Source organism: Symsagittifera roscoffensis, chromosome 4 (genome assembly GCF_963678635.1).
Source record: "Symsagittifera roscoffensis chromosome 4, txSymRosc1.1, whole genome shotgun sequence".
NCBI lineage: Eukaryota > Metazoa > Xenacoelomorpha > Acoela > Convolutidae > Symsagittifera > Symsagittifera roscoffensis.
The window spans coordinates 71,722,390-71,748,467 of NC_087065.1; the positions used below are offsets into that span (position 1 = coordinate 71,722,390).

General features: G+C 32.8%; 3 protein-coding genes across 6 annotated transcripts in view; 2 read left to right on the forward strand and 1 right to left on the reverse strand.

Moving 5' to 3' along the window:
* LOC134845011 (glycoprotein-N-acetylgalactosamine 3-beta-galactosyltransferase 1-like) overlaps nucleotides 1-19,812 on the forward strand; it is a 56,508-nt gene extending 36,696 nt beyond the window's left edge. Inside the window, exons 2-5 of the mRNA XM_063861843.1 lie at nucleotides 11,815-11,922; nucleotides 14,587-15,138; nucleotides 15,747-15,898; nucleotides 19,663-19,812. Of these exons, the coding sequence (XP_063717913.1) occupies nucleotides 11,815-11,922; nucleotides 14,587-15,138; nucleotides 15,747-15,898; nucleotides 19,663-19,812 (962 nt within the window). The remainder of the gene's footprint in view (nucleotides 1-11,814; nucleotides 11,923-14,586; nucleotides 15,139-15,746; nucleotides 15,899-19,662) is intronic.
* The window catches only part of LOC134845124 (AP-2 complex subunit alpha-2-like), a 606,200-nt gene that overhangs the window by 168,821 nt on the left and 411,301 nt on the right, over nucleotides 1-26,078 (reverse strand). The window lies entirely within an intron of this gene.
* LOC134845123 (FACT complex subunit SPT16-like) overlaps nucleotides 1-26,078 on the forward strand; it is a 590,873-nt gene that overhangs the window by 147,860 nt on the left and 416,935 nt on the right. The gene's annotated exons all lie outside the window — the stretch shown is intronic.

Consider the following 26,078-nt stretch of genomic DNA (forward strand, 5'->3'; position numbering starts at 1 on the left):
TACAAGGCATCCCCTCCAAACACGATCTTCACGCCATTCCCATACCAGATCGAAACACAGTTCTACACAACCAATCAAGAACAGATGATCATAACAAACCATCTTGAAATCAGATTGATTTCTTTGACAGTCAAAGTCTTTGTCAAACGATAACTAACAACTTCCTATCGATGACTCCAGCTTCCCGGAGCTTTGTTCTCCAAGGACAAAACAGGAATTGATGTTCGTCAAACAACAACGACCAACATCCATCCTTCATTACAGATAGAAGATCTAAGATTCAAAACTCTGTAAACCCCGGATGGCTGGAGCCAGATATGAACTATATTTATTCTTTGGTTATGAATTGGATATTTTATCTCTGTAAAATATTTAATATTAACCAATCACGATCCATCTAACTAACAAACCACTTATTTTTAAGTGCTGAAATTACTTAAAATTTCAGCACCAGAGAGATTTGAGTTTAACTTAGAAATTAGTTACCTCTCCCAGAGAACTTTAGCAATCGCAATAAGCCAGTATACTCTAGATCTATTGAGCCTAGCAGGGACTAGTTAAACACCCTTAGACTAGTAGATATAAGAGTAAGATTAGGATCGGTATTAGACTAAGAAGTTGCACGAATCTATCCGGCCGAAAATAAGATCGCGTGACGAGCAGACGGTGTACCCTATCCGAAATTACTCTATGAGTTACACATCGAACCTAACTCACAAGAGAGGCAAAACTGTGTCGAAACATTTTACTTCGGTTCAAGAAACGATATTTCTAAACGACTTTTTGAAACTCATATTGATAGTTTTAAATCCTACCATCTTACTTCATTTTTAGGAAAGCTTAAGGTTGCGAAAAGCAGCGAAGTATCATTTATGAGCGAGTTGAACACATTGCCGCTCGAACGTAGCAAAGTCTTTGAACCTTAGGAATTGCCAGGACTTAGATTGTGTGCAGAGAAAATAAATGTTCAATGATATTTTTCGATCTGTTAAATTCTGAAAACTCGATGACAGTAACACTACTAGCAGGTTCGATTAAATGTTTAAACTTGTTGACAGAAAGCTAACTGTATCTACAAATCGTGCAACTTCTCTAGCTCCAACTTTACGTCAAAAAAGTTGTTGTGCCTCAACATCATTGTGAGTATGCACTCAACTAAAACCAGGCAACAGTATCTAAATAACAAGATCAGGCAGAGTTATTGATTCGCTGTTTTTTCTAAACTTGTGTTAGTATCAAAATTGACGTTGTCAAAAATTGGATGCCTTTTTTTCTCTGTTTTCTTACTTGTTCTTAAATTTAAGTACTAGCATCTACTGGCCTCTTTGATTACCAAACTTGAAATTGGCTATTGCTTCTTGTACTACCCGCATCCAGTTACAAGGGTTAATAATCGATTATATTACGATTTTAGTACCAGTCTTACTAAAAATGAGAAACAATCAATTTTAATCAATTGATTATAATGTCTCTTTTTAAGATCAAATTATAATTATTTATAATCCCTTATAATTGAGTATAATCGATTATTTATCCGTCCATTTTTTGATACAATTATAATCAGTTATAATTGATTTTAATTCATTATTTTTATTCCAATTTTTAATTCATTAGTTTTGTACAAAAATCCATTTTAATCGCATAATTGATTATAATCCCTTTTGTTTGTCCATTTTGTCATCGAAGTTGAATCTAAATTGCTTATATTTTAAGCTTTTTAAATACTAAAACATCAGCAAATTGATATAATTTCATGATTGATTCGGAAGATTTTTTTTTCATCTACCGCAGGAATCTTTCCACTGATATGAAAGGATCTCTATGAAACTTCTGTTTCGAGGTAAAACTTTGTGTTCAGATGAACCAAAGTAATCAAAAGATCTCCCTTTTAGAGATTTTCTGATTGGCACAAAAATAATAAACCATAAGATATAATTCAAATATAGTTTTGAATTGGCAAAATTTTGGCAAAATAAGAGATTATAATCGATTATAATTGATTCTAATGGTTTTTTGTAGGAATTATAATCTCTTGGAAAATATCACGATTATAATCTATTTTAAATCCTTTAAACAACTAACTTTGGTAATTATAATCAATTATAATTGTCAAAAAATCATCATAATAATCCAATTTAATCGAATATTTAAGCCTAAATTTGGATGAGTATAGCCTTGCCATTTCTCTTTTGCACTGTAATAAAAATAGAAAAGATTGTGGGTACACACTAAAGCATCTGTACACACTCAATCAAACCGTGACAGCAAAAATCAATGAACAAGCCTTAGCTTTCTGTTCCTTTTTTTCACATATTTTGATCAATCCTTCCCAAAAATTTACAGACAACTTATTCTTGTATTTCATTTTTTGGTTTAACAACCGCATCCCAATGAAAAAAAATTGCAATAAGAAGATCTTTTCTGTCTGCTAAGCTTTAAGTTATTTTATTTAATCGTAATATTAGATTACAACACTATTTGTTTTGGTTTTGTATTCAGTGAAAAGTTGGTGTAGTTATATTAGTATCAAAACAAATGATACCGGGAAACAGTTTTCGTTCTCACTTTTTTTTCCTATTTGAAATTATTTAAAATTAATCTATTTTTAAACTGATTTTTTTTTGTACTTTTTTCCCGTTCTCAATGTTTTTCACATTTTATTTTCAATGTAACATCACTAGAGTTGATTGGCGGCTAAATTTCAGTAGAAAACAACTGTTCAAAGCAAAAAAAAATTAATTGGGTTATTATGTCGAATTAGTTTGCTAGAAATTCATATGTTTTGACAAACATTTGTATCTTCACATAAGACTGCATAAGTCGTTTGCATATACTTAATCAAGTTTAACTAATTGAACTGCAAAAACCAAAATTTTTCCCGTACGCAAAGTTAACAAATCTGGCTTACATAAGCACAACTCTGGACATCCGAAAAAGTAAATTATCAAAATTTGAGGTCACCAAACTGTTTTGTCGCAGTACATTAAAAACTCATAACCCTTGTTAGTGATTTTCTTTTTATTTGGAAAACTTCAAGATGGCTGGTTGCTTAAAACAGAAAATTATAACTGATTCAACTTGCGACGACATTTTGCATCTGGGTATTAGAATGTTTTCCGTTTTAAACTTTGTTTAGAAGACTCATCTCCTGAATTTATGGACTCCAAACAAGCCTGAGCTCCAAAAGACAATAAATTGTGGGCACTTTTGCATTATTTGAGAAACAGTTCTATTTAAAATGTCTTTAAGTTGGATGTAAAAAGTACGGACTACATTTAAGTATTATTTCAGTATAGACTTTCAGTACGAGGCCAAACTGTGCATTTTGTGCATTGTAAGCGCATTCCGCAACAAGGACGCTCCCTTTGTTCTTTACGTTCCTTTGATTGTTCCGACAAAGTTTTAACATGTTTAAAGGCTTGTCTCTGGAATCCAGGAATATGCAGACACAAAACTGTGCGCCTATCCAGTGCACAGTTTGGCCTCGTAATGATTTTGCTATAAACGTTTATTTCATTCAAGCCATCCAGATCTATTTTTCTTGGATGTTCTTCTTCAGTTTTCTTTGTTTAAAAACTCAGAATGGTTTTGTTTCTAATGTCTGAGCTGGTTTTCAGTATAGTTTAAATGCTTGAGATTCAAAACGTATAACAGCTTAATTTTTTTTGAGTTTTTTGTGCCAACGAACATATGGTAAATTCGACTTCTTAAGCGCCTGTTAGCATCTGTTTCAATGCTAATTTCTTAATATATTCCGGAATGTTTTCTTCAAGATAGTTTTTAAAAAAAATCTCGATAGATGTCTTTTTTTGGACATTTCTGTGCGTTTTCTTGGAGTAAGTGGACTTAATCTCCTTATCTGACGTGTGGTCTAGAACCATTTCTTATGGTAGCGGCGCAAAAATTGAGTTTTTCTAAAATCTGTTATTTATTTCGAAGCTATTCTAAAAAATTGAAAATTGTTTTTTGAATCAATAACTTTGAAACCTTTTTCAACGTTTTTTTTTGGGTCTACTGCAAACATCCGATTTGTCGAACCTCCGCTTTGTCAATAATCCGAACATATACAATAATTATGTGATAAAATGACAGTAGAAACGCAAAAACAAGACGTAATTTTATTAAATGGTTCCAACTTAGCCTACTCTCGGTTTAAGGTCGTCGGTGGGCGCGCTATGTAAGGTCGTCGGTGGGCGATAACCGGCTCTGAATTTTATATCGATTCCTACCCTCTGTTGGCAAGCTAGAAAAACGTTTACATGACGACGGCAACCGCTTTCCTTCGAACACTATAGCATCTGATAAGCCAACGGTAGAAATTGGACTTTTGCTTTATGTTTTTTTAATTGTCGGATGTTCGCCGCTATAGTAAAGCTGTTTTTCAAATGGTTGCAACACTTTTTGGTCTTTTAGATCTTTGACGTATCCGATATTTTTATGGCACCAGTGTCCTTTTATTCCATGAAATTTAGGCCAATAATCGAACTCACTGCCCTTAACTAGAAGTTTTGTGTTTCTTTGATGTAAAAATATAATGCGAAATTTTAGAACCAGCTCTTCAGCAACCATTTTTCATTTATATTGCTTTCCTTTCTTTCTGCTCTCAAAATGTTTCTGCTTTATATGAACATGATAAACTGCACTGAAGTGTTTTGAATATTTTCTTTTCATCTTGTACTTTTTTCTGATTCGCTTTTTCCTAAAACAATTTAATTTTGCTTTTTGTAGGTTTCTGTGGCCAAACGAAGAGTTTGACAATAAAGGGTTTTTGTTTCCTAAAACTAGCACCGTTTTGTTTTGCAATATCAGACCCTTAGTAGGATTCAGCGCTACTTGAATTTTTAATTTGATTGTAGAAGAAATTTGTATGTTTACATTACTGTCAAATGTGATAAAATAAAATGAAAAAAAAAAAAAATGTTTCTATGAAAATCATCCCCCATACGCCAGATAAAATACAAAAGAATCATTTTTGCTCCTTTATACTAATCAACAATGGCAAATAAGCTTCCTTGAACCAATCTCGAACAATTTATAAGACGGATTAAATCTACGCTTACGCGTTATACGCGTTAATAGCAAACATATCGCGCGTTAATTATGCCAAATTGGCTAAAATGACAATCTTTCAACCCTAATAACGTTAAAAACAATAACCACAGTTGGAATATCTTTGCAAATTTAAGCTCAAGACAACAATACTATTTGTATGATTTAAAAAAAATTTCGTCAAAAACGGCTAGTTAAAAAGTCGAAATGTCTGAAGAAAAAAAACCCCACCCCGAGCACAAATATTCCGTTACTTTCGTATCGAAAGTCGAAACAACAAGACTGCTTGTATCAGGACGAAGCCTTGAATGTTTCGACTGCCTTTTACAGTTTATGGAGCAGTAATAACATTTAAAAAATTAAGTGAAACGAAATGATTTTTTTTTCCAAAATTTGATTTTTTTTTTGCGAAAATCATCCCCCCACACGCCATATAGAGTACAAAAGAAAAAATTTCGCTCCTTGTAACAAATCAGTTATGGCAAATAAGCTTCTTTCAACCAATTTGGAACAACTTCTAGGACGGATTAAATCTCCGCTTACGCTTTAATAGCGCGCAATATATCGCGCGTTAATTGTCCCAAATTGGCCAAAATTGCAATCTTTAAACCCCCATAACTTTACAAAAAATGATCACAGATGAAGCTCAGGACAACAATACCTTTTGAATGACATAAAAAAAATTCGTCAAAAATGGCTTGTTAAAAAGTCGAAATTTGAAGAAAAAAACCCACCACGAGCACAAATAATCCGTTACTTTCGTATCGAAAGTCGGAACAAAAATATTGATGATACACACTAAAACGTCTGCACCCATTCAATCAAGCCCTGGCAGCACTAATTAATGAACAAACATGAGTCTTAGCTTTGTGTTCTATTTTTTACATCCATTGATCAATCCTTACAATTGAAAAAATAGCATTAAGAAAAAATTTTCTGCCTGCTGAATTTTAAGTGATTTTTATTTAGACGTACTATTAGATTAAAACACTATTTGCTTTGATTTTGTATTGAATAAAAAGTTGATATAGTTATATCAAAATCAAAACAAATGATTCTGGGAAACAGTTTTCGGTCTCATTTTTTTTCTATTTGTAATTTTTTTAAAACTAATCTGTTTTTAACTGATTTTATTTTTAGTTTTTTTTCCGTTCTCAATGTTTTTCAAATTTTGTTTTTAATGTAACATTATTAAAGTTGTTTGCCGGCTAAATTTCAGTAGTAAACAACTATTCAAAGTAAAAAAAAATCAATTGGGTTTTTATGTCGAATTAGTTTGCTAGAAATTCATAAGTATTGACAAAAAGTTGTATCCTCACATTTAACACATTTAACTAGTTGAAGTGCAAACACAAAAACACAAAATTTTCCTTTCGGCAAAGTGTACAAACTGGCTTACCATAAGCACAACTCTGGACATCCGAACAAGTTAATTATCAAAATTTGAGGTCACCAAACTGTTTTGTCGCAGTACAATTAAAACTCAGTACCCTTGCTAGCGATTTTCTTTGTATTTTGAAAAAATTCAAGATTGCTGGTTGCTTAAAACATAGAAAATTATAATTTATTTAACTTGCGACGACAATTTGCGACTGAGTATTAGAAGGTTTTCATTGGTAAACTTTGTTCAGAAGACTCATTTCCTGAAGTAATGGACTCCAAACAAGCGTGGGCTTTAAAAAAAAACTAAATTGAGCTTTTTTTTTCATTTGCAAACCGTTCAATTTAAAATGTCTTTAAAATTGGTGGTAAAATTACGGACTTCATTTTAGTATTATTTCAATTTTGACTGTTTTGCTGCACATGTTTTTTTTCCGATTCAAGCCATCTAGCTCTATTTTTTCTTGGATCTTCATTTTCAATTTTCCTCGTTTGAAAATTTAGAATGATTTTGTTTCTAATTCTTGAGCTACTTTTCAATTGAGTTTAAATGCGCAAGATTCAAAACGTATAACAGCTTTTTTTAGAGTTTTTTGAACCAACGGTAATGTGCCCAATTAAATTCGATTTTGTAAGAGCCTGTTAGCTTCTGTTTCAATGCTAATTGAAAACTGACTCTTGTCTTTCTCGGAATGTTTTCTTTAAGTTAGCTTTTAAAAAAAATCTCGATAGATGTCGTTTGTTGGACAATTTTTGGCGACTTTTTGGAGTAAGTGAATTTAATCTCATTATCTGACGGTTGGTCTTCAACTATCTATCATGGTATTGGCGCGAAGATCCGCTGTTTTAATTCTGTTATTTATTTCAAAGTTATTCCAAAAAATTAAAAATTTATTTTTTGAATTGTATAAATTTTAAACCCTTTGAAACGTTTTTTTTTGGGGTGTACGGCAAACATCCGATATGTCAAACGTCAACTTTGTCAATAATCTGAACATATATATTAATTATGTGATAAAATGACTGTAAAATTGCAAAAGCAAGACGTTGTTTTATTAACAGATTTTAACTTAGCCTACTCTCGGTTTAAGGTCGTCGGTGGGCGCGCTATATAATGTCGTCGGTGGGCGATAACCGGCTCTGAGTTTGAAATCGATTCCTACCCTCTGTTGGAAAGCTAGCGAAACGTTTACATGACGACGGCAACCGCTTTCCTTCGAACACTATAGCATCTGGTAAACAAACGGTAGAAATCAGATTTTTTGCTTTATTTTTTTTTTAAATTGTCGGATGTTCGCCGCTATAGTAAAGCTGTTTTTCAAATGGTTGCAACACTTTTTGGTTTTTCGGATCTTTGACATATCGGATATTTATATGGCACCAGTTTCCTTTTCGTCCATGAAAGTTAGGCTAGTAATCGAACTGACTGCCCTTAACTAGAAGTTTTGTGTTTCTTTGATGTAAAAATACAATGCGAAACTTTAGAACCAGCTCTTCAGCAACCATTTTTCATTATTTCACTCCCAAAATCTTTCTGCTTTATCTATACATGATAAATTGCACTGAAGTGTTTTGATTATTTTTATTTCCATCTTGTACTTTCTTTCTGATTCGTTTTTTCCTAAAACAATTTTAAATTTTTTAGTTTTTTTGGCAATGAAGTGTTTAACAATAAAGTGATTTTGTTTCCGAAAAAAATTGCAGTTTTTTTTTTAATATCAGTCGTTTTGTATGATACAGCGCTACTTGAATTGAGTTTTTTAAAATTGTTTTTAGAATAAAGTTGTATGTTTACATTAGCGTCACAAAACTTGACATCAGAAAACGTTGCCGGATTTTCAAACTTCAACTTTCGGCTTTTAAAATTTGTTGGCTCACTAATTTTTGGGCTTTACTCAATTCCTTCCTTTTGATTTTTGATTTCAGTTTTTTTTTCAAAAGCAACAATTTCAGACTCTGTTTTTCTTGAGTTGTTCTTCTGAAAGCTATTTCTTTTTGCATAAGTTTCTCTTTGCCTAAATAGATATCTGCTGATTGATGGATTCCTGTTTTTTCATCTTGACAGTTTCCTGATTGTTGTTATAATTCAATCAAAACGTGTTCTTTTTTGCTTTTTTTTTCTACAGATTAAGCTTCACCTTTTGCTGAATTTCTTACTACATAGAGTTGTTCGGCTGTGATGACTTCACCTATTTGCAGAAATTGAGCTTTCTATAGGTTTAACAGAACGTTTTGCTAGTTTCCAAAAGTCAACTAATTCTCAAAAATCAACACATTTGAGAAATTGCTTCAAAAAGTGGTCTTGAATTAAGTTTCTTAAGTTTGTTCTTGAGTATAGACGCCAGGGTCATCTGTCAAATGACCGGGGATTTCCACTAAAAGTTTTCTGTTGAATTCATGAAACTTGAATAACTTATCTACCGTTGCAGATTTTAATTGAAAAAAAGCCAAGTTTTTGAGCTAACCGGACAAAGATTTTCTTTTTCAATTTTCAATTAATCCGAAAAAATGTCTGAATTTTGCTGGTCAACTTTTATTTTGTATAAATACCGTATATTGAGGGAAAAAATAAACTTAAAAATTGTTACGAGGCTGAACTGTGTATTTTGAGAGTGTGCACCACGAGCGTGAACAAAGTTCTGTTATAGAATCCAAAACCAGGCTTTTTTCTCTTATTTTTTGAAGTGGTTGAATCCAGAGAAATTTAGCTAAACCGTAGCAGCGCTAAAAATGCTGGGTTAAAAAAGTTTGCGTTATCCAAAAAAAAATTTCCGAAATCTAGAAAAAACTTGTCGAATCCTGAAACAAATAATCAAATGTTTGTTTCAGGTTGCGCTGTCGAGTATTTCGCAATTACGGATATGTATCTATATAACCCTTAGATTTTCCAAAATGATGGTTTTTATCGATGTCATAAAAATTTTCTCAAAAATAGCCGAGAAGAAATGCTCCGGTCATTTTTAGTTGACTGTTGAGAAAACAATTCCGAATGCTATTTAGATTTGGAAAAAATGTGATATTCTAATTTTAAAGGTATCTGAACATTTCTAATTAGGTATATGCTATACGCCTCTTTTTGTCTAGATTTTGACAAAACTTTGTGAAACTATCCTAGCAAAACGTTTATTGATTGACTTTCGATTAGGCTTGTTTTTGCCGGGTTTGACTGTCTCAATAAAAACTTGTCTCAATTGTGCTTTTACATTGAATAACTTTCAACTTTGATAACGGCTCTTGAAACAACTAAACAAAAGATGTTTCCTTTTTTGTTTTGACTTTTTTAAGACTTTTTCTGCAGTAAAATATACAGTTTTTGAATAAAAACTAACCTCGGAATCAATTTTTTTTAAAAATTAAAACTGTTTTAAGTTACGCCTAGCACTCATTCTAGTTTTAGTTCACCTAATTGAATTGCACTTGTAAAAAATATATAATGGCAATCATGGAAAAAAAGATTTAACACATTAAAACGTTATAACATAACATTGCGCTACCTGTACATCAACGGCCATCAATGTTTTTACTTATGAACATTCTTAGTTTCTTCAAGTCTGTCAAATACTCGTGCTTTATCGTATAGTTGCCTATTTTCAGGGCACTTCGCAAGACTCAAATATTGAAGCAACAGTTTTTTGCGAGACAAAATTATACTCTTATAAACTAGAGGTTTCATCAGTTTCAAAATTGTTTGTAACTTTTCAGTTGTTTTTGTTTATGATAGTAAAGGAATAAAGCATTAAGAACGTTTGGCTACAAAAGGTTTTTAGTTGCAGTGATATTTTCAACAGTTTTTGTTAAGTTCTACAAAACTGTATTTTGTAAATGTTTTTAGAACAATTTTTCTACCAAAAAACTTTTTATTTTACTCACATTATCTTCCTCCCTTTGGAATTTACTATTATTTATAAGTTAAAAATTCTAGTGTTGGTTGCCCAAAAAAGGTTACCTTAAAGGGAATCAACGCGCTAAATCTTTCCTTGATGGTATTAGTCGATACCTGCTCAAAACTTGCTTAGGACAAACAAATTGTAGATGATTGAGCTGAAACCGCACATTCCTTTCAAAAACCGCTTAAATGCTAGAGACTATCAAACCGCTCAAATCTTAAGCTCTTAAGCTTTTTTCAAAATTTTATCCCAAGAAATTTTTCCCGGTTGCAGCGCACACAACCAGCCCCAAAAAAGTCTGAACTTTACATACCACAATATCACAATATAAATCATAAAACAACCTAAGAGGTTCTAGTGCCCAAAAAATAGTTGTCAAGGTTGATTACGTCTCCTAAAAGTTGAATTGGAAACCATTCAACGTTTTTCAAGAAGTCGCTCAAAGCCGCACAAACTGCTCATTTTAAGCAAGATTTTTAGCGTAATCATCTAAAAACTCGCTCAAACCGCTCAAATTTAGCTTGAAATTGGGCTGAACACTTAAGTTCGGGTGGACTCAATCTAAAGTTGCTTTGGTGGCGAGAAAAACTAAGATAGGGTATTCCTAACTGTATGCTCAGTACAAAAAGTAAGCAAGGCTTAAAAAAGCATAAGCAATTGAGATTCCTTGCCAGAGATTGTTATCACGTCATCACCATGTTTTTGTTAACCTGTCGCAAAAACCTGTAATTAAGAACGACTCCATTCATGCTTAATTTTTCAGCGCCGCTTTCTTTCAGTGGACCGTACTTCATAGTAAAAAGTTCTTCGCTTCGTACCAATCATGCGCATGCTTATTTGTTCAGTGAAACCTGCGATTTTTCGAAATTCACTTTTTCGTGCAATGAATAAATATTATCAATAGAATTTTTAAACACAAATGGAAACATCTATTTTTTAATTAATTTCTTTCAATGCTAATTTTCGTTCACACTTTACAAATATAAAACAACTGATTTTAAACTTAAATTTCGGTCCACTTGCGATATGTACAATCGGTTTCTGTTCAATATTTTGTTCACGGTCGTAACAAGTTCGTGGGCTCTTTACCTCGTATACTGGGCAACCGACACACGAAGTCTCCAATTTTATTTTCGAGGTAAAACATTTATTTATTTTAATTTTTGTCAAAAATTTTGCTACTGAACTGAACCAAACTAATCAGCTATTTTTGGCATCTTTATTGTTCTGACCACGTCGAAAAATCAGGAACTAAAATGGGTCGTGTGACATAAATGTCATATTAAAGCCTTTTGAAACTTGTTTAGAAAGAAGCGAACCTAGCGTGAATTTTTTCATATCTGAAAATTTGTATGAATTTGCATGGATTTTCTCGTTTCGGAGACAGAATTTTTAATAGTAATTTTCCTTGTACACAAGTGACCAGGATTGTCAATCCACATGACTAGTTTTCATATAATTGTATGTGACTGACTTTCTTTTGTTTAATACTGTTTAGCAGCTCCTATGAACTTATCACCGCTACTGTTGCCTGAATCTGGGAAACGGAATGGACTAATATCAATTAGGCGAAATCTTCAACATAACAGAGTGATGGAGAATAGAGGTATAGATTTCTATATAATTTCTCAGTTTAATTTAAAGATCCAAGTTTAGGCGTAAATTAATCGATTATAACGGATTTTTTGACAATTTTTAATTGATTATAATTACCAAAAAAGATGTTTAAAGTGTTTATAATTGATTATAATCGTGATATTTTCCAAGAGATTATAATCTTTTATAATTGATTATGATTGATTATAATTCTTATAAAAAACCCTTAAAATCAATTATAATCTCTTATTTTGCCAAAATGTTGTCAAACCAAAATATATTCAAATTATATCTTTTGGGTTATTAATTTTGTGTCAATAAGAAAATTTCTAAAAAAGAGATCTCTTGAACACGTTAGTTCATCTGAACACAAAGCTTCATAGAGATCCTTTCATACTAGTGAAAAGGGTCTATAAAAAGCATAAAAGAAGCAACTTCGGAGACAAAATGGACGAACAAAAAGGATTATAGTCAATTATAATCCATTCTAATAGATTTGTGTGCAAAACAAATGAATTGGAAATTGGAATGAAAATAATGGATTATAATCAATTATAATTAATTATTATTGTATAAAAAAGACGAATAAACAATTGATTATTATTGTCGATTATAATGTATTATAATTAATAATAATTTGATTTTAAAAAGAGAGATTATAATCAATTATTAATTGATTAAACTCGATTGTTTCGCAATTTTATTAAGACTGTTACCAAAATCGTCTTATAATTGATTACTAATGCTTGAAACTAGATGCGGATCAACTTCCTCTAGGAATAAACTCACTATTTATTATTGGATGTCAATTTTTGATGAGTTTTAAAACAATTTTTTGTAAAGAATCAAAATTTGCCTGATCGGTTGCGCCGTTATTATTTGGAGAAAAATATAGAAAATGAATTGTTACACAATTTTTTTTAGGAATAAAACTAATTCCGGATGAAAAAAAGCGCAAGTTCAACCTTTTGACTAATCGATTTGACCAATATTTTTTGGGAACATGATCTTTTGGGTGATAGTGTATAAAATGATCTTTTGTTTACAAATTTGTAATTTTACAAACTCTGCTCTTTTACCAACTCTGCTCAAATTTATAGTTTTTTTCGCAAAACTTTTTTTTTGCTCAGATAAGAAAGTTTTAATTTGTGTCATATCGGCTTTTATGCCCCTTGTTGGCAGAAAAAAATATTATCAGGCTTAGAAATAGCTAAAAACCTCAATAATTTGTAGCTAAGATTTGTATGAAATCATTCATCATTCGTTTTGACATAATAACGAGCATCTAGGTTTTATGTTCACGAGTTTGTACGTTTTTGTAATTTCTGCAAGGTGCAAGGTTAATAATGAGAATTGTTTTTAAAATTTTCTTTTGAACCAATAAGGATATAAAAGTCGACAGATATGAAAATCTTTGACATCATTATTCGATACTTTCCAAATTGTTTTTGATTTTTCAATGATCGTTTTTCTCATCGGCCAGCTTGCCATGCTGCTTGTGATGTACCGCAAGTAGCGCATAGTTACGCTTCGCCTCTGTGTTTACAAAGCAAGCGTTTTTTATTAATTAGGAGTTCGTTTCTCCTTTAATCTAACTCTCATAAATTAGTTCTTTGCAAATTTGCACTTCCCGTGTTACAAAGCCATGAAAAAACATAGAATTTCTGCCAACCATTTAAAGAATTCAAGGCAATTGTGGAATTTCTAGCAGGGGCCATCCAGGAACCTTGCCTTGAAGTCTAAGACAGGAAATTTTGAAAAACCAGGCCTGAACACATGGCAAGTACGCTTCCAGAAAATCCAGTTGAACACCAATTTTTATACAAAAATTTTTGATAAGTTTTTAGTCGGCGCAAAGGTATGCTTAGGCTCAAACAAACATTTTCAGAAAAAACATGCATGCAAAAGTTTAGTTATTTTGGCGTATAAGGTAACCCAGACTCAATTTTTTACACACAAGAACCAAAAATTGAAATGACAGTTTTGTGCGGGAACCATTATTAGTTTTTTTGTTTAAAAATGGCAATATAAGCCTAAATATGTCAAAACATATCCCAAATATTCTAAAACACAGTTTTTTTGCTGTAGAAGCTATCTAGTCACACAGAAAAAGTTGTGTTTTTTATCATAAACCTGTGCAAGGTTCAAAACTTAAATTCAATGATGAATCAAGAACTGCAGTTTGTCTCCGAGATACTTGCCAAATGACCGGTGGGTGTTCTTGAGTGAAAATATATTTCGGTCTGTTTTTTTCACATTTGCAAGTTAACCAAAAAATCATAAAAGTCCCGGTCTGAACTCTTAGACTAATCCACAAGGTCCAAGGCAATCCCTCAAAACTTTGATAATGGTTTTCCCCTGGCCAAGCCTGGCTCCAGGATGGACTCCCATGGTTAAGTAACCCACACTTTGCAAAGCTTTTGAGCATTTCAGCATTAGCAATCTATATCATGTGTTTTTATCTGCTCTGATGGTGGCTGATTTAAGAAGTGAGATCGTGGAAATGGCGCTGTTATCAACATATTGGACTATAATTCTGAAAAACGATGATTTGAATCGCTTCGGCGGCAAAATCTTTTTTTTTGTAGCATAATTGTTGGATTTTTTATAAGCAAAGTGCAGCTTCGCCCCTGCTTAAACTTCATTTTAAAATAAATTTTTGTTTTCTATACAGATATCTTGACGACGAACAAACATCAAGTGTCTTTCAAAGAAATCCAAAAATCTATTCGAGTTCTCTGTTTTGTCGAAACTTGCAGTAAAAATCTGGCACGAAAAGCACAAGCAATCAAAGAAACATGGGCAAAACGATGTGATGAAACGATTTTCATCAGTGACGAAAACAATACTTCATTTCCTACCTTAGCTCCGCCAGGTGTTCACGCTGGCTACAAAGCTCTGTGGTCGAAAACAGTTTCCACTTTTCGCTATCTTCACCAAAATTATTTAAACGATTTTGATTGGTTCATGAAAACGGACGACGATACCTATGTCGTAGTTGAAAATCTGAAAATATTTTTGGCCAATCACAACCCAGACGTGCCTCATTACTTTGGAAAGCATTACAAACCATATGGAGGGTATACGAGCGGAGGTGCTGGTTACGTTCTAAGTCGCCAATCGCTGATTATGCTGGAAAGTTTAATTCAGAAAGAAACTTCGTCAAAAACCCGGCGAAAAAAATGTAAAGCGACCATGGTTAATGGTGTGGAGGACGTTTTAATGGGTAAGTGTGACAACATCTCTTGGTGTATACTTATCATGTGAACCAGGTCATAAAAAAGTTTCAGATCTTCTTCCAAAACGAAATTCATCATACACATGGCTTAACAAACCTGATTATTCGGCAAAAGTAGGAAAACTCTTGATCCACGCCAGCAATCTATATCCCCCCAAGCCCTCTCCCCTAAAATAACGACAGCCCATTAAATTTGAGTAGCAAATTGAAGTATTTAGCCATTTTGCAAAATGGTGAAGTCTGATTGGCTGAAAGAGAGTGTTTTATCTAATAAATGATCTCCTTTCAAAATTGATGGGAGGGGGGGGGGGGGGGTGATTCTTTACCTGGTTCAACCTCTCAACTATTTGCTTAAGTGAGAATTTTTTAAACTCTAAAACTTTGGATCTAAATCTAAAAAGTTTGAATCAAACTTTTTAGATTCAAAAACGTTAATCTAAAACCCAAAGTTCAGGCTTATAAAAGTTTTCCCAAAAACTCGAGCTTTGTCTTCGAATTCGATTTAGAAAATTTGATTGACAGATTTCCCAGAATATTTCACTGATTTGTAAAAAGTAAACTCGTAGCGCAAGAGACAAAATATTTGGATTTTCCAGGAAATTGTCTGGCTGCAATTGGAATACATCCAGGCAAAGCAGTGGATGAAGACGGACGAGATCTGTTCTCATCTTTCCCAATTAGTCACTCAATCCAGCACAGACCTTTTCCGAGCTGGTACATCAAATTCTCCAACGACCCAATAGTTACGGTCAGTATAAGTAAATTATATTTCTTCGGGGCTCTCATTACGAGGCCAAACTGTGCACTGGATAGGCGCACAACTTTGTGTCTGCCTGTTCCTGGATTCCAAAAACTGATCTTTAAACATGTTCAAAAATGTAAGTGTATTCCACTTAGAAAAATTCCGTGGATTCCGCGTACATATGAGTGTAACGTAAGTTTTGTCGGCACATTTGTTGTGTTCGAGCTTTCAAATCCCCCGTTTTAGGTTTTTTGAATTATGTTTTCCCAGATTAACTTAAAGTTAGTTTTGGTGTTTTAAATCAGATTGAAAAAAAGAAAAGACTGAAACGACTTTGTACATTTTACCGTTTGATAAATTGCTAGGTATAATTCATATAAAAGTAGTTTTTTTTCTGCAGGAATATCAAACTAACTAAATCACAGATTGAAAACTCTAAGCTCACACAAAAGTAGGAATATAAAAAATTGCAATTAAAAAGTAATTTGAGTTCGCATATATAGATAATATACTGAATATCAAAGTTCATAAATCAAATTTTTCTGGTCATCTACAACGGCTATTGCAATTGCTTTTTCCGGTTCCTCAACTTAAATAAAGTTATTAAGCCAGATGACTATATTTTTCTACCAATCTTTCACCATGATTTGACTGAAGTTGCTTTCTGTCATCTTCTGTACTGTCATCTACAAAACCTACCGCCCACGTGTTGTCAAATATTTGTGTTGGTCCTAGGTTTTGTCTCGGTTTAATAGCTGAGTTTGGTTGTGGCGTTTTCTCAGCCATCTTTATCATAATCGAGGTTCTTTTTCTATCCGTATCCATCGTCTGTGTATTCGCGGTGACTCTGGTGACTCAGGTGATGTTTTGATTGCTTGTAAAACTGGGAGTTGGTTGAGCCATTGCTTTACTGCATCGCCAACCTAAGTTGTTGTTTTTTTAATCCGACTGGAAGGCAGTTCTGAAGCTTTTTTTGATCTTTTGGTCGGTGAATTACAAGGAGACACGTCTGATCCAGACAGTGACCTTAGGTTACGCATCAGTATTTAGACAACCGCGTCTCTAAACAGTCGGTCATCCAAAGCAAAGAAACAAAAGCCTACAAAACGAAAACCTGATATTTTCAAAAAGCTTCCCTATTAAATATAGAAATTCCCAAAGCAGCACATCGATTTTAACAGACTCGAAGTGCTGGTGACATTTGATAACTCATATGAACAGGATACACTTCCCATCACTTCCGATGATGCTACAGTGGTTGACTTTTTGTTGAATACCGATCACAACATTTATCTAGATTTGCAGATTATGTAATTGAAAATTGGAGCTACAATAAATAATGTCGGTAATAATCTGGCAGCTCAAACAACTACGAGAAATATTACAGATACTTCAAAAGTTGCATTCTGTAATAATTCTTTACACTCAATGTTTTCCAATTACGATTTTATATTGAACAATGAAGTTGTCCACACTTCTAACAACTTATACGCTCAGAAAAAATTTCTTGAAACGGAGCTGTCTCATACCGAGGGCTGTGTGAAAACTAAACTTGCTAATCAAAATTTTTCCTATGAAGTAGATCCTTCGTCGATTGATAATGACAAAAGCAACAATGATAGACGACTACCATGGACCGAAGGATCTCAAAGCCGTCTCTTTTACGGAAAGCTAGTTGTTAATTTTTTTCAGTACAGATCAGTTATTGATCCCTAATAGTAACCTCTGAACTGAATACGACTCACTCGTTCGAAACCAGAAATTTTTCTGACAAGCCAAGTTGCTAATCCAAATACTTCGGTTCAAATAAGACATCCGTCAGTTTTTGCGAAACTTTATACGATGTCTGAATACGTAAATTAGAAAGTACGTTATGTCTTTCATTTGAAAAAGGTCGAATTATGAGTTGATAGAATCAAACAAGGTCGAGTCATGGGTCCAACAGGGTCGAATAATTTGCCGCACTCTTATTAGCGACAATTTATGCCATTTCAAAATCATTGCAATTGTTTTTGAGACTTACTATGTGAGTGTAATTACGTGTCTCTTTTGTATCACCTCCCATGAGATGATTTGAAAAAAAATTGACTTACTTCATTTCTCTTGTTTTTTTTCAAATTTATCCGCAACTACTTTAACCGCTTTACAGAGCGTTAAACTCATGGCTGTGCCCTGATACAAACAGCCCTGAAGAAGACTTTCGAAGAAAAAGACCAATCGTTTGAGCTCGGGTAGTTTTTCCTTAAACAGATAAAAGTGGCCTTTTAACTTGCCATTTTCTCCAAAGTACTTGATAACAAATTAAGCTCAATTTTTTAAATCTAAAGTTTTGAGATAACAATTATAGATCTAAATGTTAGTCACGCGTGGAACAAATTTGAGATAGTTAAATAAATTTTGAAGTTTTTGTCAAGAGAAATGGGATAGTCGAAAAGTACCGAAAAACAAGTTACCAACAAACCAATTTTTTGGTCGCGAAAGTCAAAACAAGTCTATGCGGGGTAAAACAAACAAAAATTTTTTATAATATTGACCGAGAGTCGAGAAAATTGAAAATATCAATTTTGGTCGAGAAAGTGGAGATATATCAGAGCTGGGTCGAACAAAGTCGAAACATACCAAAATTTGGTTGAGAAAGTCAAAACACACCAAAACCTGGCCGAAAAAATCAAAACAATCCAAAATATTGTCGAGACGGTCGAAGCATACCAATTTGGTCAAAAAATTCTAAAGTAAATTGAGCACCTCAACCCGGTTCATCGAAAATTTTAAGCGTTTGTAAGTGATTTGAGCTTTTTTTTACCCCTGGTTTAGTTCAAAAATGAGTGTTTTGTATGGTAAGTTAGCTTACCTTAAAACGAAGCATTCTACCTTGTAACGAAGCTTACAGTAGGAAGAATGCATGGTCAAGTTTAGTTTTAGGCTGAAGAATGCAGTCGAGGAAAATGCTTTGTCGAAGTTTTTGGCTCTTTCACCTTGCACCAATGGAAAAAATGGACTTTGCACGTAAACTATTGATTTTAATGTTTTGTATGAAGGCCAAACTTTACGATGCCAAGCTCACTTTCATAACTAAGCGCATATTTGTGCTTTCACGCATCTGGATTCCAGACTCATCATTTGTGTTGTTCACAGACGTTTTTCAGAAATTTCTACAACTAAATGATACCTACACAAAAAGCCGACAAATTTTTTTTGCCTTTGGATTCCGAAGATAAATTTAATTTGGCTGTTTTAAGTGAATTTCTTTAAATGTTGCTGGATTGCATAATTTGTCAGTTGAAAATTGCTCAAAAAAGGTGGCGTTTTATAGTCATCTTTAATTTATTAGTTTTATTTTTCACCTATAATTGACTCGTCATTTGAAAGTACATGTAATAAGGTTCGAATCTTCTTTAAAGCCATAAGTTAAAACTCTAAAAATTTCAATTAATCATGAAACATAGTTCGTTTTTCAGTTGTCTATAATGGCATGGAAAAATACTACAAAGACATACTTAAGATCTTGTTAGCTACATCCAACCCCCCCCCCCCTCCTCCCCCATGGTACCGATTTGTTACCCTTATAAAAGACTAATTCAACGAATTAGCATATGCAAACTTTGTACCTTGTAACGAAGTTTAATGTAGGAAAATAGTTAACAATTGCCAGGAATTGCCACCCTTATAAAAGACTAATTCAACGAATTAGCGTATGCAAACTTATTACCTTGTAACGAAGTTTACAATAGGAAGATAGTTAACAAGAATTCAAAGTTGTTTTGTTTCAGGGCGTGTCGAAGAAAGTAATCTCATTTCATTACATGGATCCAACCCAGATCAGAATAATGGATTTCCTCGTCTACGATTTGAGTTTTCTGCAACAGAGTAAAAACAACAGTTTCGCCATCGATAGCTACTATATCAATAGGGATTCTTAAACCGAATTGAAATGAATTAACTCATGAAGCATCAGAAATTGCAATAATTCATCTGGAATCTACATCATCAGATATGTGTAGAAACGGACAACGTTTTAGTAATTGAATCAGAAAAAAAAACGGCAATATATTTAATTTTTAAAGTAATGTCAAAATTTTTCAATCAATTTTGTTTTTAGTTTTGGCATACCAAGGCAGCTTCAATGTATATATCTGGAATGCGATTGTAACATTTAACTGTCACTTGAATCGAGATAAGCAAACAATAATTTTTTCCTGTTTACATAGATTGAAACAAATAGTAGAAGATTATCAGGTCTTGCGATATAATTCTAATCCACTTAAACAAAGACAACTTTCAGTAATCAAAAGGATATATTGAAAAAACACACAAGAGATTCGTTCAAACATTGTAAACAGACAAAAAAAATTAATGCAAATTGGATTACATGAGACAATGTTTTATCCAAAATATCAACTAAACTGAAAAAGAAAAGAGGAAAAAATGTTCACCGTTAAAAAACGAAAAAAGGTTTAAAACTTTACTACAATCTTTAAGTTATTTTTAAACTATTTTTCTTGAATCATATTGATTAGAATTCCGTTTTTATTTTTATAGGTTTTCAAAAATTATATTATCGAAAAATATAATAACAGAGACAGTCTTAAGATACATTGGAGCTGTTTCTCAATTTTATCAACGAGGTTTTCGATAAAAATATTGATTCCTTTTACCAACACTCTTAATCTGTTTTTTAGATCTTTCAACAACTCTTTTGAATTAGGAAGTTCTGATTTGAGGACACTGATAATGTTTTCACCACTGAGTGATTTTTGTAATTCAGTTTTGGTTATTGCTGACGCAAGTCATCATTACATGCGTCATTTCGTAATAGTTCTGCTGAAAAGTTAATCAGTTGTTTCGATGAATCTCTTTCTTTGTTATTAATTTCTTCTCATATCTTGCCTTTTACAAACTGCCAATTTTTGTTAGATGAAAGTAATTTTTATAGAAAAAACGCTGGTAGTTCCCAAAGTATTTAAGAACAGCTTTGTTGAAAGTGCCTTATATCAGTTCTCAGTGTTCAAATACAGGCCTAATAAAAGTTTTGCAAGTCACTTGTAGTGATGATTCCTTTGTAAGATATTTTGTCAGTGTATAAAGAATCACAATGCTTAGAGCTCAATTTTTTTTCAGTTGGCTAGTATTGAATCAATTGTCTAACGTATTTAAATCTTGTCTCAAATTTCAGTGAGTGAGACTTTGTTTCAATGTTGCCTGTTATCATAGTGTCATTGGCAAACAAATTTAGTTGCGAGTTTTTGATTTGATCAAAAATATCACTTGTACTGACTAGAAAATGTATGGGACCAAGAACTGAAGCTTGTGTCACTCCATTTAGTTTTCAAGATGGAGATTTCAAGTTCGATTGCTTTTTGCAGAAAAAAATTTTGCGGTCTTTCACCTAATCATAGTATAAATAAGTTATACCTTGCTCCACCTAATCCTTGATTGAAACACTTTTTTAGCAACAGCTAGTGTGGAATTGTGCCAAAAGGCATCTCTAACTGTTTTTTTTCCAATTTTTATCAAAATATTTCCTTGAGATTGACTTTGTTTTTTTTTGGTTAGCGTTTTGCTTGTCTGAACAAAATATGTACTTTTCCAGAACACAATCAATCTCTTTCAAACAATTGTTTCGAAAGTTTCTTGAAAATCGGCAACAGTGATATATGATGATGTTTCGCAAGATCAGTGTTTGAACCCCCATTTCTGAACAATGGAATTACTTTATCACCTTTCAGACAATCTGGGAAACATCATTTAGAACTAGTCCCATTGGCTAACAGTGTCAAAAATCTTCACTGGTCATGGATGTTTTAAAATAGTTTATAAAGTCAATAAAATCTATCGATTGTTGGTTTATTTTTGTTCCGACCATTGAAATTGGGGAGGAACTTTGTATTCGGGTATGTTTTATTTTCTTTTCAATTTTTGTTTTCCACGCAAAATCAGCTACCACAAATATTTATTGGAGAGTATTGAATGATGTATCAAATTAAAGCCCTTTCAGTCGTGATTCGACGACATTAAAAAATTTCAAAGAAGTTCTCACAGTGTGGAGAAAATCTGGTTTGAACTTTTTGATTTGTGGTCTAATTTCGAGCTATTTAGGAAGGTAGTTAGTGCTTGCAAGAACTTATTTAAGCTTAATTTAAGCCGTGAAAACTTAGTTATACTCAAATAAAGGTAGTTTTTGGAGTTTTTTAACGCAATTTTGGGAATCGAATACTTTAAAACTCAAAAACTTTTAATTGTTCTTTTAAAGTTTTTTTAAAGTTTCCCTAGTAATGATTCTTCAAAAACGGTTTTCCCTTTGACCTATTTTACTATGATTTTCAAATATGCTTGAGTTTTGTTATTTTGTTCAGACGTTTAAATCACAACAAGCAAAAAACGACACGAAATTGAGAAAACACTAAGCTGTGGTCGGAACGTTTTGTGCTGCTTACACAGTAAACGGCTGTCCTTCGTTAGAATTGAAGTTGAATAAAACACTTCTCTGACGTTTGTGCGTGTGAAGGCACTACAGTTGTAAGACTTTTGTTTTGGAGCTTCTTTGCAAATTGTTTGAATCGTTTTAGTAATAAAAATTAAATTTGTGAAAAAAAAATATTTATTGACATGATTTCTTTTTTTTTCTAAAAGCTCTCCAAATCTTATCGTTTGAATAATTTGTAAAGTTTCAGAACAATTATTTCGTCTTAGTTTTTTCTTAAAATCTTGATATATTTACGAATTGGGTTTTGTATTGTTTTCAATGCTATAGTTGTGATTTTAAGTTTGTCCTTTCGATGAAGATATTTCTTGTTTTTGTAAAAATTGGTTTCTGGATTCGATATGTGTGTTTATTTCCTGAGCTAATTTCCGCAATGAATAATAAATGTTTTATGAATACTGATTTTGGATTTGTAATTTGATGCTCCTGTTTCATAGTTTACTAAGTCGGTACATGAAGCGAAATTTTTTGATTCACGGGTATTTATTTTATCAACATATCAACCTTTTGTGTTATCTAAATAACGCCAATTTTTTCGCATTTTACATCTTGTGTTGTGGCCCATGTATTTATTAGATCGTCAGCAGAAATTAAAGATGCAATTGCACACTTCTTACGTAAGAGGCATTGGTTATTGCACAAACTTGTCCTCCATCAGCACCAGAGATGAGTATTGCTGGAAAGAACTGACTGACTATCAGATTCAGTTGAATCGGCAGCGGGCGAGCTTGCATATAAGTGTTGGTATTGTTTCAACATTTCACACTTATCTATTTTGTTCAAACTTTAGGTGCATTCGATTTTTTGAAATATATTTTTTTCAGAGATAAAAATGCTTGATGATGATATTGTTAAAGAACTGCAAAGCAATTTTCAGTACACATTTTATCTGATTTGTTTTTTTTTCCTGCCTATGTTTTCATTTTTTTTTCGTTTTTTGCACACACCAATATTGAATTCTCGCCAAATGAAACTTTTGTCATTTGCTTCAACTTTTAGGACTGAAAAATGCATAGCTTAAGATACCAAAAATTGTCTGTTTTTTCATTTGATCTTCTGTTCAAAACAGTCAAGACTCTCAACCTTTTTCAAACTTTTGTCTTACAAGTTAATATCTGAGATCGTGTTGATTTTTTTCCTGACCAGAATGTAACAAATCTTTTTTTGACACAAAACCCAATTCATCTTCCTCAGAAGGCTGCTTATTATGCAGGTCCTCGTTGATGTTACATATCACCTACTATCAGGTTTTCGCTTCAATTTGGCTTGTTCTGGCGGAAGAAGTTCATTGATATACAATTGGCGTCTATTCAATTGGTTTCATTACCTTAACTTTTTCCTTTTACTGTACACAGCATCTTTGTAGTTGAAATAATTGAATTTCATTATCACTATAGGCATCGATTCATATGGAAAAGACCCTCTCCAATAATTAAAAACGCCAACCAAAAAATTTCCTTATGTACCGACCCGAACTTTTTAGATTCGAGTATCAAAAGACAGTTTCAAGATTATTTGACATTCCTTTTGGGTGTACTTTTGTCGCTCTCGCAAAGTTTTTTAAGCTTTTTTGGAACTGTTTTTCTTTGGTTAAACATCTTGTTGCTAGTAACGTTTTCCAGTTTCTCTAGGCCATTTTTTGATTACACATTTTTTTAAATATCAAACAGGAAGGGTTAGGATTTAACTATCAGTTGTAATCCTAAAACGAGAACCTTTTTCTCAAAAATAAAAGTGTTCTTCAAATTGGTTTTGTTCTCTCAATTGTTACCTGCAAAACCTTTATAGACCTATTGTAATTGATCTAATTGCATGAAACTGCTTTGATGGTTTATTTTTGGTGCATTTGATTTTTGAATTTTTGATAATCTCTTTCATTGTGGACATTTATAATTCAGTTATTATACAAAAAAAAAATTTTTACTACGGGTTTAATTGTTTTCGACCCAACTCGCATGAATTAGAGTTCAATTTAGATGGAAATTTTGCCGCATAGCATTTCAAATTGGCAAATTATAAGCGTGTGTTTTATCCGCCTTTTTAAATTTCTAATGTTTAAGGACAGCAAAGTCCGTTGATGAAGTTGTCTCGACGTTAGACTTTAAACCTGTAAACCTGTAAACCTGGAGTTTGTTCATTTGAAAACCGAAGCCGGCGGTTTTTTTATTTCTCAAGGTTTTTGTGAAGCTTATTTGAAGCTTTTGGGTCTTTTGTAAACTGCAGCTTCGCATCAGCTTTCTGTTATGATTGATTACAATTTCAAATTCTTCTTCCTATGTTTTTCACAAATTACATTTTAATTGTAAAACTTATGGATCCATTTAACAATTTTCCCTTCTTCTTTTATATTGTTGATGGGGACGATTGTTATGTAGATCATGTTAGTCGAACTTTCAACCATTCAGAATGCAGCAAAATTAATTTTCTCAATACAAATTTCTAGTGCTAATTTTCTGTATTTATTTATTGGGGTAGATATTTTTTAGTAATTACCATAGGGGGAAGGGGGTTGCGTTGTTGAGTAAATCCAAAATTATTCAAAAATACAGTTTTTAATTTTAAAAAAATGTTTTTTTTTTATTCTTTTTTGTCTGTATTTCCTTAAAATATGTTGGTTTTAACTAAATGTTTCTGATTTGATTAAATTATGTCCTTTTGCTATTTCAAAAATGGCTTTAGTCAGAAGAGATTGAGTGCGCTTATACGTGGGAATAAACTCCATGCCAAAAACTTCCAGGTCATTACTTCTTGTTTGATTAAATGAGTTATAACCGAGGTGGTTAACTCATAGAGTAATTTCGGATAGGGTACACCGTCTGCTCGTCACGCTATCTTATTTTCGGCCGGATAGATTCGTGCAACTTCTTAGTCTAATACCGATCCTAATCTTACTCTTATACTATCTAGTCTCAGGTTGTTTAACTAGTCTCTGCTAGGCTCAATAGATCTAGGGTATACTGGTTTATTGCGGCTGCTGAAGTTCTCTTGGAGAGTCAACTAATTTCTAAGTTAAATTCAAATCTCTCTGGTGCTGAAATTACAAGTAATTTCAGCACTTACAAATAAGTGGGTTGTTAGTTAGATGGATCATGATTGGTTATTATTAAATACTTTACAATGGTAAAATATCTAATTTATCCAATCATAAAATGTAGTTTAGATCAGGTTCCACCCATCCGGGTTTTACAAAGTTTTTTAGAATAGTCTTTCTGTAATTCAAAGGATGGATGATGGACGTTAGTATTTGGCGAACATCATAATTCTTCTGGGTTTTCGTGTTAGAGAAGTTCCAGGTTCAATCGCTGTGTCTTCTCATGACAACGGCTGGGTTTTCGCAACAAACTCAAATCTGATTTCAGAATGGTTGGCTATGTCAGGTTTTTCTGTTCCATGTAGAGAACTTCTTTTGGGTTGACCTTGTCTGGGAATGGCGTGGAGATTGTGTGTGGAGGGGATGCCTGGTTACTCGGATCTGTACGTATACTTGAACATCGAGGTGGTCATTGTTCTAGTTCAATGAAGTCCTTTTCTGCGAAGTCAAGTCGTACTCTAAATCCTTTGAGTTGTGATTGTGGGCGGCATATTGATTGTGGTTGGCCATTCTTTTTCGAGTGTAGTGGGGTCATTTTGTCTTTGGATGTTCGTCTTTGGTGTTGTATGCTGATCTATATACTGCAAGGTATAATTTACATTTTATAAAATTTT